The following is a 17,298-nucleotide window of genomic DNA, read 5'->3' as shown; positions in this document are numbered from 1 at the left end:
TTCTATAAACATTGTTGGTTGACACAAGTTCAACATAACAAATAATCTAAAACTATCGCTCGATTGGATTTATTATACAATGCCCGGATTAGATAAGAGACGTCCTTCAAAATCCGTAGGCAAGTAGGTACAGAAATATTGATGAAAATATTAGATACTTAGGTACTTATTTATCCTATCGCCACTTATATGATTTGTCTGCTATACATAAAATACAAACACATACTTGATGAATTTAACTTACGTAAATCTTAATGCAATTATGTTGAAACGTAGCAAATATTTGTAAAACACGCAACAATAATTTATCTGATAATGCCCAATCAATATTGATATAATGTGTGATAGTCTGTTTGTAACAAGGAAGGAGGCATAACGTGTTATGGTGAAACAAAAGGAGTTCCCAAATCGAAAATGTCCGAGTTGAAGAATGGTCGATCTAAAAGCTATAAAGTGAGCGATAATATGTCGAAAGTTGAATTCACGAACAAAGAAAAAGACAAATGGAAATCTAGGTGAGATCTGTTTTTTATATTTTCTCAGTTCTATTTTAGTGCACAAGTTTAAGAACGTTTGAACACATGTCGAAACTGAAAATGTATATTTATATCATTTTATAAGGAACGTGGCGTCTGCGTGATATTTCGAATAATAATTGTTAATATCAACTTTCCTTTACTCTGGTAAATAAACCGGCGAGAAGTGATCACCTATTATCAACTAACCACCGCGCATTTGCCTTCTTATTCCAGAAGATAGATGCATTTTATTATGCGTAAGGGCAAATGTGGAGATAAATAAAATATATTATTATTAATCTTAAAAACAAAAATCTTCTTTGTAATACAGGCTTAAGATCAGTACTTAATATTTTAATCAGGGTTGGTAAGTGCAGGCACCAACACTGGAAAATCATGCGATTAGATCGAAATAGTGAAAATAGCCTTGAAAATAATTGACTGGTACAGAGATATAATATGGTTCATGGATGATAAATAAATAACTAAAGCTTTTGAGGCATAAAATGTGCTTAAAATTAACCCTACAGAGAGAAAGCCCAAACAGGTGTGTTTCTAGAAAATATGATAATTTGTCAACACAAATCAAATATTAAATACCATAAAAATGCTTCAATTTACCTGATTGTATAAAAAAGAGGATTTATAACGTGGTCATGCGTGACGTGACATCAGAGGTTTGTTAAAGTACCGCGAGGAGTTGGGGTGGCAATATTAACCGCCTTCCCCATGAAGCAAAATATACGCGCTGTAGTTGTCGTGCGAGAAGTGGACCATGATTGCCTACACCTATATCGTTATTCAGTATGTTTTCAAAAATGTGCGCATTTTTTATGCAAGTGTTAGTGAGCTAATGATACCGAGTCGTATCAATCTAATCAGAAGGACAAAAGTCCGCCCGCGGCCGTAATTGGTTCTAACACGTTACGGTCGTCATGTTGTCTCGTGCATGATACATGCTAATAAACGATATTAAGAACTATAAGAATGCTCAATTTCTTGATGGTGTATAGTTTCTAGATAAATATTTATTAATGTAGAATAAATGTAAAATATGTAAAAGTCATAAAATGCGCATTCAATCGTCCTCAGTAAACTCAATCTGCAGCACATATTTTTTGTAATGGGCGGGTGGTGATGCTAGTCCTACTAACTAGTAAGGCCCACACAGAAGAACAGGAAGAGGTCTACGACGATTATCGTATTTAGTGACTTATGATTAGTCCCTAAGTCAGCAGAGACCTACCTACCAAAATAGGCATGAAATTTGATATACATAAAGCACCTTAAAGAGGGGTATAATCAGTAAATTTTATGGTAAGCCATTGGTTAGGTATTTGTACAAAAGACATTTTATTGTGTAGTTATAAGGTATGTGTAGAAAAGACAAATTTTTGTCTGACAACTTTTTATTGATTTGATTGAACGATTGATCGGATTGTAAAAGTATGCCGATGAGATTCAGAAACGTAAGTAAGAGAGTAATGTCATACAGAGATTAATAGAATCTAATATTATGACTTAGATTTTAGCGAGATATTGTATGTATATATTATATGGAAAGTAAAGAAAATAAATCTGTAATGATTGATAGTCAGACGGATAATTCCAAAATTTATTTACGGGAAAGGGGGCCTCTGACGATTTAACTGAAAAGAGAATTGATTATCAATCCGTAGTAAACAACGTATAAGTTGCACTGAGACTTAAAAGTTTGTATCTAGACATTTGACCTGTGGGGCTCAGAGGCATCGCGATTGCGCAAAGTGCTACAGGCCTAGTCAAAAAAAACTAAAATGGTGTTCTTTATCATTATTTTTTTAATAACAATATATTGCTTGCTACTCTTTACACACACACGAGGCAGTATTAATGAAACAAAATGTTAAGATCAAACGAAGATCGGAATTGTAGACAAAAGCGAGGATCACTTTCGCAAATATAAGTCGGCCAATCCTAGATGCCGAATTTCTATAATTAAAATATCAACCTTTATTCTTTTAAGTAAGAGGAGGACAAACAGGCGTCCCGTACGCCTGTTTGTCAACAAAATTCACTTGCAACACCAGAGGAATCACAGGAGCGTTGCCGGCCTTTTAAATCAAATCAAAATCAGTTTCTTCAAGTAGGTCACGAAAATGACACTTATGAATGTCAAAAAAAAATAAATATTTTTCTTATTGAATCTACCGCTACTTCGTAAAGGGTTGAGCTAATGAGAAGAAGTAGCAAGAAACTCATTGCCACTCTTTTATATCAAGATTTACAGATCATTTCAATTACAATATAATATGTAAAATGTAAAATGATGCAAAAAACACACTCAAACGTCAAATAGTCAATGTCTTACACGAGTAAGTCAAAAAATATAAATGTAAATTAATATAAAAGTTATTGAGTACATTAGCTGCATCATCCACATACACCATAAATAAATAAAGGTATTCTGTGAGCATTTTATAACCGATTATAAATAAATAAACATGTATATATCCATACATATATATATATACACAATAACTTTAAAGAATCTGAAACCGAGTCCCCGGCAACAGGACCATCCCGCCACCACAAGCAGCGCCCGTTCACGAGCATGACGCATGAGCCAGCCATCGCCTCCCTCAACCATATTTTAGGGAAGGTGACGACCCGTCCCATGTCGCCGCCACAAGCAGTGACATTTAAGCGAGCATGATGAAACCTGTTACGAGAACTCAGGAAACAACAATAAAATAATCCTAATACATCCATATAATCCTACATATCATGCAATACTCACCAAATACCTCTACTTACAATTTGATAATTCTGCTTAAACTTGTAATTAATATTATATTTTTACTAACAGTAATCAAAAGATCAATCCTTTAGGGTAATCTAATCAAAATCACCTTATTCACCAAGTTTAGAAAGGTGAATGCGCTTATTTTGATGGTACCCTTGTCGTATCGTCCCGGAAACACTTTTTTTATGAAAATAAGGGACGAGACGAGCACGATGTTCAGCTGATGGTAATTGATACGCCCTGCCCATTATAATGCAGTGCCGATCAGGATTCTTGAAAGAACCGAAAATCCTGAGGGGAGCTACAACTGCGCTCGTCACCTTAAGACATAAGATGTTAAGTCTCATTTGCCCAGTGATTTCGTTAGCTACGGCGCCCTTCAGACCGAAACACAGTAATGCTATATGACATGACAGTAATGCTACATATATATATATATATATATATTATAATGATAACTAAGGCAACATACAACTGATTCACGGCAGAAACAGGCACCGTTGTGGTACCCATAATCTAGCTGGCATCCTGTGCAAAGGAACCTCCCACACCTCAAGGAAGCTCATTGATAGGTTGTAGATACGTGGAAGAAAGTAAAACCAAACTAAGGACTATACTTAGACTAGACTATACTTCTTTTCTCGGTATTTTCTCTCGATAAAGTTATAGCTCATATTTTGAGCTAGTCACTGTTTCTCAATGACACATAATTTGTCATGTTAAAGATGTGGTAGGTGGCTAATGACTCTAAGGTTTAATTTATAATTTGCAATTGCCATCACAAAGCATTAGTATAGTACCTACGTAATGAAGGTACGTACGTATGTATAGCGTATTATGAACGCATGTAGATAATTAGTATAATGAACGAATCATAAACAAAGAAATTCGTCATTGGTGCTACGCGTAAATAATTAATAATAATCATACAGTCTAAAACATGCCAATCACAATTTGTGTTATTAATATATCTCGTGAAGTTGTTTTAATGTAAGACACGTCTTTATTCAAATGGTTGGTCAAATTCAGTATACAGGCTATCCCGGAAAGTAGAGTCACGAGAGAATCCACATTGTCACAATGCATGGTCTAGGTTTTAGGTTTTATATTTTTGTGCTATGATGTTTATCAGGTGAGGTGCGTGAGGGGTGGTGTAGCTAGAATTTACTTTTATTGCATTTGTTTTCCTAAATTAGAAAGACAGTTATTAATTATTTAAAAACAATTTATTTCTACCTACATATTAGAAACAATAAAAGAGTAAAACCTCAAAAATACTTTTTTTCCATAAAGTTTTTCGTTGCGAGTTAATGTGAAATTAAAGATCTAAGTACTTATTTATTTATTTTTTTTATTTGAGTACCTCATAGGATTAAAACACGTGTAATTTCATTTCTATATATAAGGTAAAAGTTACATTGTTTTATTTTTTATTAAAGCCGACGTTTCGTGATCATTGCAGAATTACGTTTTGAGATATCTACTTACCCTTATATATTATATTTATAATCGTGATAACTAAGGCAACTTACAATGATAACAACATTATTTAAAATTAAATCGCAATACCTTACCTAATTATCGTATTTAGAAAAACATTAAACGGTATTGTATAATTACTATCAATTAAATTACAAAAAGTTTTTTATTATACTCTGTGATTAAACTTGCCCTGTATACATTGAAAAAATTATCAAATTTGTGCTTATCTTTTAATATTAACCGCTTCACTTTACTTTCATTAAATCCTTCATTCTGCTAGATTTATATTTTTATTAAAGCAAATTCTATGTGAATCGCTTCCAGCTATTGCTTGGGCACCGCGGACCCTAAACTTAAGTCCAATTTATTTACCTTTGGTATCTTATAATTATCTTATCTATGTATGTCTATCTTACAAGGCGCTACCTCAACGAGCGAATGCAACGCAACTGTTTTATCGTCAACTAATGTTCGCGAGACGACTTGCACAATTTTTGAAGTAAAAATTCTTTACGCAAGCTTGACTTGGGGATTATGCTGGTGAATGCGTGACGAAGCGTAACGAAAAGTGCGATCGGGCGAGGCGAACGGAAGTTGAAAGGGAGATAGAGATATATAGGTCTAAGTTAGTGAAGATGAAACAGTTACGTTTCGTATTTTTATGAATAATATCAATATAACACTATATCATTATTTGTTAAATTAAATTATAATAACTATAATTAAAATATGATATGATCAATTTGTTATGTTTTTAAAGTGATAGCCCTCACTTCTAGATTAATACACAAATAAAATTTGAAAAACAACAAAATTTTATGAACGATGCGGGACTCGAACCCATGACCTCCGGCGTTCCGTGCCGGTACTCTAACCAACTGAGCTAACCGTTCGAGAGTCGTATCGTTATAAAATCTTGGATGTTCTGGCCTCATCTACAGGATCCACTTTACAGTTGATAACCTGCTCAACCCCAACATTTGCATATTAGGAAATTGACTTGAGATGTCGCTCTTGTAAATCTAAACAATTTGTTATGTTTTTAAAGTGATAACCCTCACTTCTATAACTGTATTAATACACAAATAAAATTTGAAAAACAACAAAATTTTAATGATATGATATTCATTTTATGTTAAGTTATATCATTTCAGTGATAAGTGTCGTAAACGTCAAAGAACTTTTACTTCAATCACATGTTCAGATTTCACACAAACACTTTTTTTTGGTGAAAATACTGTTGAAAAGAGTTTATTTGACAACGCATTCGCCGCGTGTAAACACAGACGCGATAGATAATTTGACGTTTCTCGTCCACATAATTTCTCTTTCGCTCACCTTGTCACACATACCTTATCTCAATCGATTGTTCACAGCAATCGAAGGAAACTTCGCAGTTGTTGCTTATATCATCGATCTGCGACGAACGACGAGTGCGTTGTATTACCGCGATAACATCGCCGTTCTAGGAGAGTGTATAGATAAATACGTGCAACGATGATAATATTACTCGATTGTGGAGGTAGCTTCTTACTGTTCCGAGGACCTGTTTTTATGAAGTTTGAAATGAAGTTGAAATATAGGAAAACTAATAATTCTCATTTTCTCAATATCTCATAAATTCAGTGCGACGCTGACCAAGCGACCGACCGTACGCACTCCGTAATAATTGTACACGCGCAATCAAGTTTGCTGTCAACTGAGCACCAATGAATATACTACAAAGAACATAATACATGGTCCCTTAGTGTGGGATAAATTTTTCAAAAATTGATTTTTTTGCATTTTTCATACTAATAGAGTCGTGTGAACATAATTCAAAATTTTCCCAGAGAATTTTATTTTTGTCTCTTACTGTGTCTTAAAATTGGGCTGCCGAGCACGTATAAGAGTGTTGGCGACTTTATAAAGCGTCGAATAAACGTACATATATATATTATAGAGTTTCGTGATGTTTCTTTCAGATTTCGGTTCTGCAAACTAGAAACCTATTTAAATATTTAATGAAAAAAATAATATTTTTGTACCTAATAATATTAAACGTGACCAATTTTTCTTTTATTGCAGCAACACCAGCTCTGAACCAGAAACCCCTGAAGTTCCTAGTGTATCATTTATATCGCTGGTAAGTTTATCAAATTAATATTATATTCATCAATATTTCAACGGCCTGTACTAATAAAAAAATGAACAGACAGATACAAATTTTAAAGATATTATTTATACATACATTGTCTGTCAAATCAGGGAAAAGGAGTCGCTTTTGTTGTATCAATATTACGGACATTCTTAGCTTTAGATATAGAATAAATAATATAAAATTAAGCGTAAAAACATTTACACCCATTCGTGGAAATATGTATGCAATCTTCTTAGCGGATATGAAACCCGCGCAAAATGGCAAACTAGTATTATAATCTAATCAAAAGATTTTTCAATATTATACATGCACTGCAAAAAGAAATCATACTTAGTATTACTAAAATATAGTAAAAATTTAAGTAATTACTACAAAAATAGGCATAACTTTTAATCTGCGAACAACATTTATAACGTCTTAGAGATGGCATACGAATTTTAACAAATAAACCTACTTATGAAAACCCGAAATATGCTGCTAAAAAAAGATAATATGGATGTCTGTGTAACCAACAACCTTATACCTTGTACATACCTAGGTAACATTGAAAATGTTTAGAAAATGAAAAACGGCTTAATGAAGAAAGTTGCCAATACTTTTATTGTTTTTCGAGGTAATCTCCGTTCCTTTCTACACATCGTCGCATTCGATGGAACCACTGAGAAAAGCAGTGGGCCTTTTCTTCCGTAGGGGTCTTTTTTATGGCATTTTCTTACGCTTTTACCGCATATTCAGGGCTCGTTAAGCGAATACGTCGAATTTTACCTTTAGTTCTTGGGAATAAATAAAAGTCGCAGGGCGCCAGGTGAGGACTTATCTAATATTTGACACCAGTCTATGCGAAGGTGTTTCAGGTCGTCGGTTAAAGTATGGGGAATCCATCTGGTACAAAGCTTCCCGACGCCTAAATGTTCGTGTAATGTTTTTTGAACTTGACTCATACCAATGCCTAGGCTTGCCCGTATCTGCTGATAGGTCACTCTCTTATCTTCCTCAATCATGCGCCGCACAGCACTGATGTTATCTTCAGTAGTCGCTGTTAAAGGATACACTCCCTCACGCGTATCATCATTGAGATTGTTACGTCCACGCTTAAACTCGTTAAACCAATTGTACATAGTGGCACGAGATGAGACTTAAGTTAATTAAGAAATGCTAATCGCAGCCTATCGCAGCTTTGTTGTTGAGTAAGCCCACAACGAAAGTCATAATAAATCATTGACCGAAAATTTTCTCGCGTTAGGTTTATTTTCACGTGTAATAGACAGTTTTAGATTTGCCGCCAATTCACAGAAAACAAATGACAAATGAATGCAATATACTACATTAGGTTACCAAAGGGTTCTAAAATTGAAATTCAAAAAAAGTTTTCATTAGCAATGTTTCTAACTGGCCAGTTCTAAACATTTTCAGTGTAACCCATGTACAAAGAACAACGGCGAACAGATGCCAGTGAAAGTTCTGTCTTCTCCTTCACTCGCGTTGGATGAGCTAAAAACGAAAAATAAAATTCAGCTTTGCTTTGAAATGCTCGTGAATAGGTGCTGTCTATGGTGACTCGTGGATGCTTTGATCGCGAATTCCTATATACTTGTTATCGTATTTAGTTTTCCAAGGGTCATGGCTAAATTGAAAATTATGGCGTACCAATATGGCATAGGTATTTATTATTATGCCCACTACTCGGTTAAGTTGAGTTACGAAGTGTTTTGTTGGGCGATGGTTATTATTTTACCACATGATCCCAGATGTACAAAACAAATGTGTTACAAAACTAATAGGACACCTGGATTCAAACCGGGGTCTTCTGCTTTCCGGATCACCCAATGCCCCATCTGAGCTATTATAGTCTTGTTTATAGTGGCGAAATTTACCTTTGTATTCTAATGTTATTGTAGCTGTGGCTGTTTCTCATTAAAACACGAATAAAACTATATTTTTTTTAAATTGAAATCCCCTGTATACTAAATTTTATGAAAATCGTTGGAGTCGTTTCCGAGATTCAGATTTATATATACATACAATAATTGCTTGCTTAAAGATATAAGATATGACTGTATTAATTAAACCACAGCTTCAATGACGTTCTATACATATTTAAGTTTAAACACAGTTAAATAAAATACTTTTTAGAGGATTAGTTTTGCACGTGTAAATATTAATGACAGTTTGGCCAACCTCAGTTGCCCATGAAGTTTAACGTCGGTATAAGTCGGTCGTCAAAATTTTACATTATTTACTATAATGTAAAATTTTGGTAATAATTAATGGTAAAATTCCTTTTACCACTTAACATTTGTGTTATAATAGAGATTGAAATTGGAATTCATCGATTTAGATACTATGGATAGATAATAAACAATTATTTTAAGCAACATTGTCTAAACTAGTTTATTGTTTCAGTTCCGATTTGCAACGCTAAAAGATAAATTCTTTATATTTTTTGGACTGCTGTTCTCAATAACATGCGGGAGCATGACTCCAGTCAACACGTTGCTATTTGCATCACTTCTCCAGAGCATGGTGGACTATGGACGCTCTGTTATCATGGGGGCTCCAGAACCCGATGTGTTTCTGACAGCAGTCAGAGACTTTGCAATTTGGAACAGCGTGGTCGGGATAGTTCTCGTTATACTATCGTATTCTGCAACAGTTTTGATGAACTTTGCTGCTTTTAACCAGGTAAGTACCGACTTACAGTTTGAACTTTCACTGCTATTTAGTACGAGGAAATATTGGTGTGTTCTTATGTAGATTTAAGAATTCTAAAACAATCGGAGATTAACATACTAAACAGATAGAGAAAAAACAATTGTTTAATATCATAAAAACCGTTCGATTTATAGGTAGGTAAAAGCTAATATTTTATTCGTTAACAGCAGAAGCTAATAAATCCTATTTTGAGCTTAGATCATATGTCTAGATACACTATGACAGCTGTAAAAGCGTCGAAAAAAATTGAGTTTAGAACTAACCTCTCGCAAATCGCGAGTGTAAGACGTAGCTTGTCACGCACTTTTTATGGGATGCTTAACAGCAAGACACTGTGTCTAAACGTATAAATTATCTAAGTACTTATAATTATACTTGTGTCGTAATAGTAGGAGAGCTGACACCAATGTTTGGGTAGGTATTTGAGGCAAGCTGAAAACTTGGTAATAAAAACCTGAAATACACCAACTCGGAACTGCAGACCTGGCTGGTGAGTAGCGGGGCTAAATAAACCTCAAAATTTTTCAAAAAATATATTTGAGGCAATATGCAATTTATATATGTTGTAGTTTTATGTTTACAAAATAAAAAAAAATTAAGCCAGTCAATTTAGTCGGGGTTTTTACATTGCCAGGCGTGTGCAAAAATATGTAAAAAATTTATTTGAGATAACTTGAAATTTTTATATGGCATTATTTATAACAAAATATTCCCAAAAAGACAGGTCATTTTAGTGGGACTTTCTACCTGCCAGGTGATCTAAAAAGTTATGTATAGGTGCGAGTGAGTAGCGCTATACGCAAGCCGTAGTGTGAGAGAGAGCGCTAATCGGCAGCTTTCTGCGTTCTTGCCGCGTTACTGTTGGCTCTTATAAGGTCACGTAACTTACAATAGCCACGAGGTTTCTAGTCGAAATTTCGGAGTAAAAAAAGATAATTTTGTGATTTGGGCTAAAAACGGTTTGTATAAAAATGATTGTATTGATTTGTTTGTTTTAAATGGACATATTTTTGTGTTATTTTTTTATCATAAAAAATGTCTTATTCAGTCAATTTCAATACAATTCTAAATGTTATGAATTACTTGAATATTTGTCATTTCTGCAAGAATATTTTTATTTTTCAAGAAATCATAAGAGACATTTTTTTACATTAATTTTTCAACAACCTTCGTTTTAATTTTTTTTTTGTTACAGTATTTTAACTCAAAATTCATACGGAAATTCAATATTCACGTTCAAATTCATAAAGGCAAACGTATTAAAGAAAGCAATGATTACAAAAATATAAAATCTCAAAATCAGATTTATTGAGGTATAAAATAATTATACAACTGAAGAAATTTTTTATCACACTACGGCTTGCCTATAGCGCTACTCACTCGCACCTATACATAACTTTTTAGATCACCTGGCAGGTAGAAAGTCCCACTAAAGTGACCTGTCTTTTTGGGAATGTTATTATTTTGTAAATAATGATTATTATTATATTATAATTATAATTACATTATCATAAATAATGCCCTATAAAAATTTCAAGTTGCCTCAAATATATTTAAAAAAAAAATAATAATCACCAGCCAGGTCTGCAGTTCCGAGTTGGGGTACATCAGGAGAGGTATAGACCATGTTTTCAGCTTGCCTCAAATACCTACCCAAAAATTGGTGCCAGCTCTTGGGCAAAAACAAATGGCACCGGGCCGCACCCAGATGTTATGCTATCTACTAATTAATATGGCGCCCATTTCAATTAACACTTAACTTCAATAAACCTTGTGAAGATATTTTAGATGTACGACATAGAAAAGACTGTGTATATGTATTTTAATGTTTTTTTTTATGTGGCACAGGAGGAAAACAAGCATACATGGGCATGTACGCTTGTTTTCCTCGCTGGATCGCAAGTGATCACCACTACTGTTGTGTTGCTTCTCAATACATTGAGGAATTTTGTAGAAACTGTGACATTCATAATGTTAACGCGAGGAACAAACATAAACTTGTTATGCCTAATATTCGGTTGGGTCGAGTTAGAAAGTCCTTTGTTGGGCGATGTATATGCTTCTACAATATGATCCCTAAAATATACAAAACAAATGTGTTACGAAATTTAAAAGAATTGTTAAAAAACGTTTGTGTGGGAAAGGTTACTATAGCATAAACGATTTTCTTAATGACACAACGGACTGGGAATAAAGCGAACACTTAATTTTAAATCTTTAATTATAAATGTTTATTGTACGATATCACATTGTCATCCATATTTTTATATTTAAAAAAAAAGCCCGCTGAGTTTCTTGCTTCCATTCTTCTCAGGTCTGAGACAGTCTCTTTTGAATGGGTAGTAGTTTTTGACGTTCAATAAGTGATTTTGAATCATATTTTGAATAAAAATATTTGAATTTGAATTATGACTGTAGAAAATGACATTAAGGTGGAACACAATTGACTTTTGTCCATAATACACTAGAGCATCACAGGCACGTTGTGGGCCTTTTAAGTGGCCTAATGTTTTTTAAATCAAATATATTTATTCAAAATAGGTTTTAAAATCAAAGAACGTCAAAAACTACCACCCGTTCAAAAATTCATACCTCAGACCTGAGAAGAACGGGCGCAAGAAACTCAATAGCCTCACAGCGATGGCCCCATTCCCAATCTGTGGTTCATCAAGAATGTAATTTATGTTGTAGTAACCTTTAGCACATAACATCTCTTAACAATTCTTTTGAATTTCCTACCACATTTGTTATGAACATCTTCGGGAATCATGTTGTAAAAGCATTCGTCGCCTAACAAAAGACTTACCATTTCGATCTTACTCAATAGTAGGCGTTATAAGTTTAATTAATACAGTTTCTAGAAAATTTGTTTACTTGCATATATACATAAAATTATCACTAATATATTAAGAGGCAGAAGTTTTATGTTTGTTTCTTACTTTTCTCTTAAAGAGGATTCATAAATAATGAAATATTTCATCAAATCACCCACAGATATATAAAATACGACAAGAATATTTAAAAGCTGCGTTAAACCAAGACTTCGAATATTTTGATACACACCAGACTGGTGACTTCGCATCCAAAATGACTGAGTGAGTATAATTACATATAGCACAGTTTATACTAACCATTAAGAATTATGTGCTGGTGTTGCGGTTTAGAGTTACCTACTTTTATAAGAACAAATAGTGTATATCTGATGTTAAAGGAATTTAAATAAAGAGTACGGACATCCAAAATATAGAATCATTTAATTTATTTTTAAAAAGGTATTGTTTGTGCATGACATGGACTCAATAGCCTTGGGGATTACAACATACTACGTTAAATCAGTTTTGTCTACAGCGGCCGCGGCGACTCAACTCAGCAAGGGGCCCAAAAATGCCAAGCCCGAAAACATTTATGATGAAAAATATAATTTTTACCGCCATGAAAGCTGCATTGGCGTTTCTTGATCGCTATACCAATATAATTCACGTTGTCAGCGATTTTACACCATACTTTGAACACCAGAACTCGTCTACCTCGGTGAGGCCATAGCTTAAGAGTAAGGCTGAGATTTATAGAGTTTACTTAGACTTTGGTCAGACTTTACTTACGTAACACTTAGTTGAGAGGAAGCTTAGCATTATCTTTGTTTTCGATTTTATTGTTATTTAACTGTTGAAATTCTCAGATATGATTTACAGAAGTAAAGTCTGACCAAGTCTGAGCACGCTCTATAAATTATACCTAGCCAAGACTAAATTCGCGTTTTATCACACTCAGCTATGATTTACGTAAGTAAAGTCTGACCAAGTCTGAGCACGCTCTATAAATTATACCTAGCCAAGACTAAATTCGCGTTTTATCACACTCAGCTATGATTTACGTAAGTAAAGTCTGACCAAGTCTGAGCACGCTCTATAAATTATACCTAGCCAAGACTAAATTCGCGTTTTATCACACTCAGCTATGATTTACGTAAGTAAAGTCTGACCAAGTCTGAGCACGCTCTATAAATTATACCTAGCCAAGACTAAATTCGCGTTTTATCACACTCAGCTATGATTTACGTAAGTAAAGTCTGACCAAGTCTGAGCACGCTCTATAAATTATACCTAGCCAAGACTAAATTCGCGTTTTATCACACTCAGCTATGATTTACGTAAGTAAAGTCTGACCAAGTCTGAGCACGCTCTATAAATTATACCTAGCCAAGACTAAATTCGCGTTTTATCACACTCAGCTATGATTTACGTAAGTAAAGTCTGACCAAGTCTGAGCACGCTCTATAAATTATACCTAGCCAAGACTAAATTCGCGTTTTATCACACTCAGCTATGATTTACGTAAGTAAAGTCTGACCAAGTCTGAGCACGCTCTATAAATTATACCTAGCCAAGACTAAATTCGCGTTTTATCACACTCAGCTATGATTTACGTAAGTAAAGTCTGACCAAGTCTGAGCACGCTCTATAAATTATACCTAGCCAAGACTAAATTCGCGTTTTATCACACTCAGCTATGATTTACGTAAGTAAAGTCTGACCAAGTCTGAGCACGCTCTATAAATTATACCTAGCCAAGACTAAATTCGCGTTTTATCACACTCAGCTATGATTTACGTAAGTAAAGTCTGACCAAGTCTGAGCACGCTCTATAAATTATACCTAGCCAAGACTAAATTCGCGTTTTATCACACTCAGCTATGATTTACGTAAGTAAAGTCTGACCAAGTCTGAGCACGCTCTATAAATTATACCTAGCCAAGACTAAATTCGCGTTTTATCACACTCAGCTATGATTTACGTAAGTAAAGTCTGACCAAGTCTGAGCACGCTCTATAAATTATACCTAGCCAAGACTAAATTCGCGTTTTATCACACTCAGCTATGATTTACGTAAGTAAAGTCTGACCAAGTCTGAGCACGCTCTATAAATTATACCTAGCCAAGACTAAATTCGCGTTTTATCACACTCAGCTATGATTTACGTAAGTAAAGTCTGACCAAGTCTGAGCACGCTCTATAAATTATACCTAGCCAAGACTAAATTCGCGTTTTATCACACTCAGCTATGATTTACGTAAGTAAAGTCTGACCAAGTCTGAGCACGCTCTATAAATTATACCTAGCCAAGACTAAATTCGCGTTTTATCACACTCAGCTATGATTTACGTAAGTAAAGTCTGACCAAGTCTGAGCACGCTCTATAAATTATACCTAGCCAAGACTAAATTCGCGTTTTATCACACTCAGCTATGATTTACGTAAGTAAAGTCTGACCAAGTCTGAGCACGCTCTATAAATCTCAGCCTAAGTATTTGACCATGTAACCTTTAAATGAATTCCGTGCGTTCCTAAAATAGCTAAAATCCAGACGGAATAACATGGAGAACCCGAGGGAGCTGCAGGTCATGAGCTTCAAAGAGACCTTGTATTCGGATCCCAGCCTTAAAATATATTTCACTATACCGGTATGTACATAAATTATCATTTTTAGCGATGTTATCAAGCTAGAAGATGGAATCGGCGAGAAGTTTGGGACATTCGTGTTTTACCAAGCTGCTTTCGTCAGCTCCATAATAATGGCGCTGATAAAAGGCTGGAAGCTAGCCTTGGTGTGCCTGGTGTCATTTCCAATCACGCTATTTCTCGTTGGATTGGCTGGCTTTGTAAGTAGTCTTTACCCGCAGACTTATAATATTAATAAACATAACCAATTTGATTTGTTAATGTGGGCGATAGCGTGTGGTTAGCCGTTTAGTATTCGAAATACTAAGGATCTAGTTCCAAGTGTAGCCGACTGTTTACGACTTGTCAATAAAAATTGGTTACAGTAACGATAGATTCGCTCATCTTATCTATCTTGCTGTATCTGCATTAGAGATGTTCTTTTCTTTTCATACGCCTTGCTGGTTGTTGGTCTCTTGATTGTCTGTACGTTAGTATATTGTAAGTTGTATGCATTTATGTGTACATCGTCAAATAATTAATATTATATTAAGCTCTATTTTATAACCACCGTGTATTTATTTTGATATAAATTCAATGTTATTGATAACAAGGATATTAATTATTTACTTAATACTAGATAAGTGTAGGTCGACAATAATAAACAAAATTTATTTTTTAAATTATTATAGTATTCTTCGCACTCCAGCTCTTATGGATGTAGGATTATTTAAAGGAACAAAAATTTTCATAGAGACGTGCTGGAGAGGAACAAAAGCCTACTACTATTACATGCCAATTTTGTTGTGATCGGTTGAACTGTGTTGTAGTAAAACCATAACATGTACACAACCATCCAACTGTACTAATAAACGGAGAGCCGGATTTTCCTTCGGTTATACTGAGATAACTATTGAACCTGAAACAATGGAGTTATATCATAAGATACGTGTTCCAGAGAAGGTTTTAGTATATAATATGATATGTTGGTGATTACTTATCCGGAACCTTAATTTTTTTGACTTATCTATGTATTTAAAAATTAATTGCTGTTCGTTAGTCTCGCTAAAACTCGAGAACGGCTGGACCGATTTGGCTAATGTTATGTGCTTTTCTTGTTGATCTTTTGTGATAGTGACACTTTACTGCTAAGTGCGCGAGAACTTATTCTCACTTTGAATAAGTACAATAGTAGAAGACGACCTGACTTAGGTCTCACAGTCAATCAAACGTGCGAAGATCTACCTCACGTGCTAACCGCACTGATGACCAGAGAGGGACAGATCAAGCAAATAGTCGTATTGCTATGTCAGAATTGCTTTCTTTAGTGAGTGACAATGAAGTACATAGGCTTAGTTGCGACGAGTTCGTGCACATCGAACAGTCATACCTAATATTGTCATTCGAGCTGAATGCACCTGCCGGTGAACACACAAGGAGTTTTAATTTACTTACCTACCATTGACGAAGTGGCTGTTGTCATTGCGGGAGAAAATTTACAATATAAAGCAATTGTTTTTATGTCCAATATTTGTTTTGTGTGGACACACTTCCTATGAGAGAATTTTTTTACGCACGGTTTGGTTCTGCTGTGAACCAATTTCATTACAACAACAGGGTGCATATTTTACGAAATAATTGTTGATATAATAAAATATTATTGACAAATACATAAAAAAACATTGTTTAATTGATTATATACAGAACAACGTCTGTCGGGTCAGCTAGTAAATACATAAATATTCGCAATACAAATATTTCAGTCAATGACATTTTATTACTTATGGCAATTCATACAATGAGCAGGCGCGGAGTAGTTAATTTATAATGGTGAAACAACGTTTGCCGGGTCACCACTTGTTTTTATACAGGGTTATTGGCAACTTCGACGTATTCCCGTTAGGAGGTGATAGGAGTTATGGGGTATTATGCAAAAGTGAACGATTTTTGGGTTATCAGGTTTTTTAGAATTCAATAAAAGGTAAAATCGCAACTATATAAATTTATTTAAATAAAGACGTATTAAGTAATTTGAATCAAATTATTTCTTCTGGTTTATTAAACAAATTAAACACATGTTATTTATCAATATGAAAGCAACAATTATCCGTCCAAATTTAAAAATGCGAGACAAAAACGATATTATTTCGATATGTTTTTCAGATTCTTTCCACTAAAATGCCTGAAATACAAAAAAACGTTATGAAAGTCGCCATTTTTCGG

The 17,298-nt window shown here is 34.3% G+C and overlaps 1 protein-coding gene across 1 annotated transcript in view; it reads left to right on the top strand.

Annotated features, from left to right (window-relative positions):
- The first annotated feature begins 363 nt into the window (after positions 1-363).
- The window catches only part of LOC126975933 (ATP-dependent translocase ABCB1-like), a 34,729-nt gene continuing 17,794 nt past the window's right edge, over positions 364-17,298 (top strand). The window contains exons 1-5 of the mRNA XM_050824051.1: positions 364-515; positions 6,853-6,910; positions 9,329-9,607; positions 12,632-12,732; positions 15,125-15,296. Coding sequence (XP_050680008.1) covers positions 415-515; positions 6,853-6,910; positions 9,329-9,607; positions 12,632-12,732; positions 15,125-15,296 — 711 coding nt within the window. The 5' untranslated portion in view covers positions 364-414. The remainder of the gene's footprint in view (positions 516-6,852; positions 6,911-9,328; positions 9,608-12,631; positions 12,733-15,124; positions 15,297-17,298) is intronic.

This window comes from Leptidea sinapis, chromosome 38 (assembly GCF_905404315.1).
Source record: "Leptidea sinapis chromosome 38, ilLepSina1.1, whole genome shotgun sequence".
Classification (NCBI taxonomy): Eukaryota; Metazoa; Arthropoda; class Insecta; order Lepidoptera; family Pieridae; genus Leptidea; species Leptidea sinapis.
Note: the sequence above shows the minus strand (reverse complement) of the source record. Positions and strands in the feature narration are given on the sequence as shown.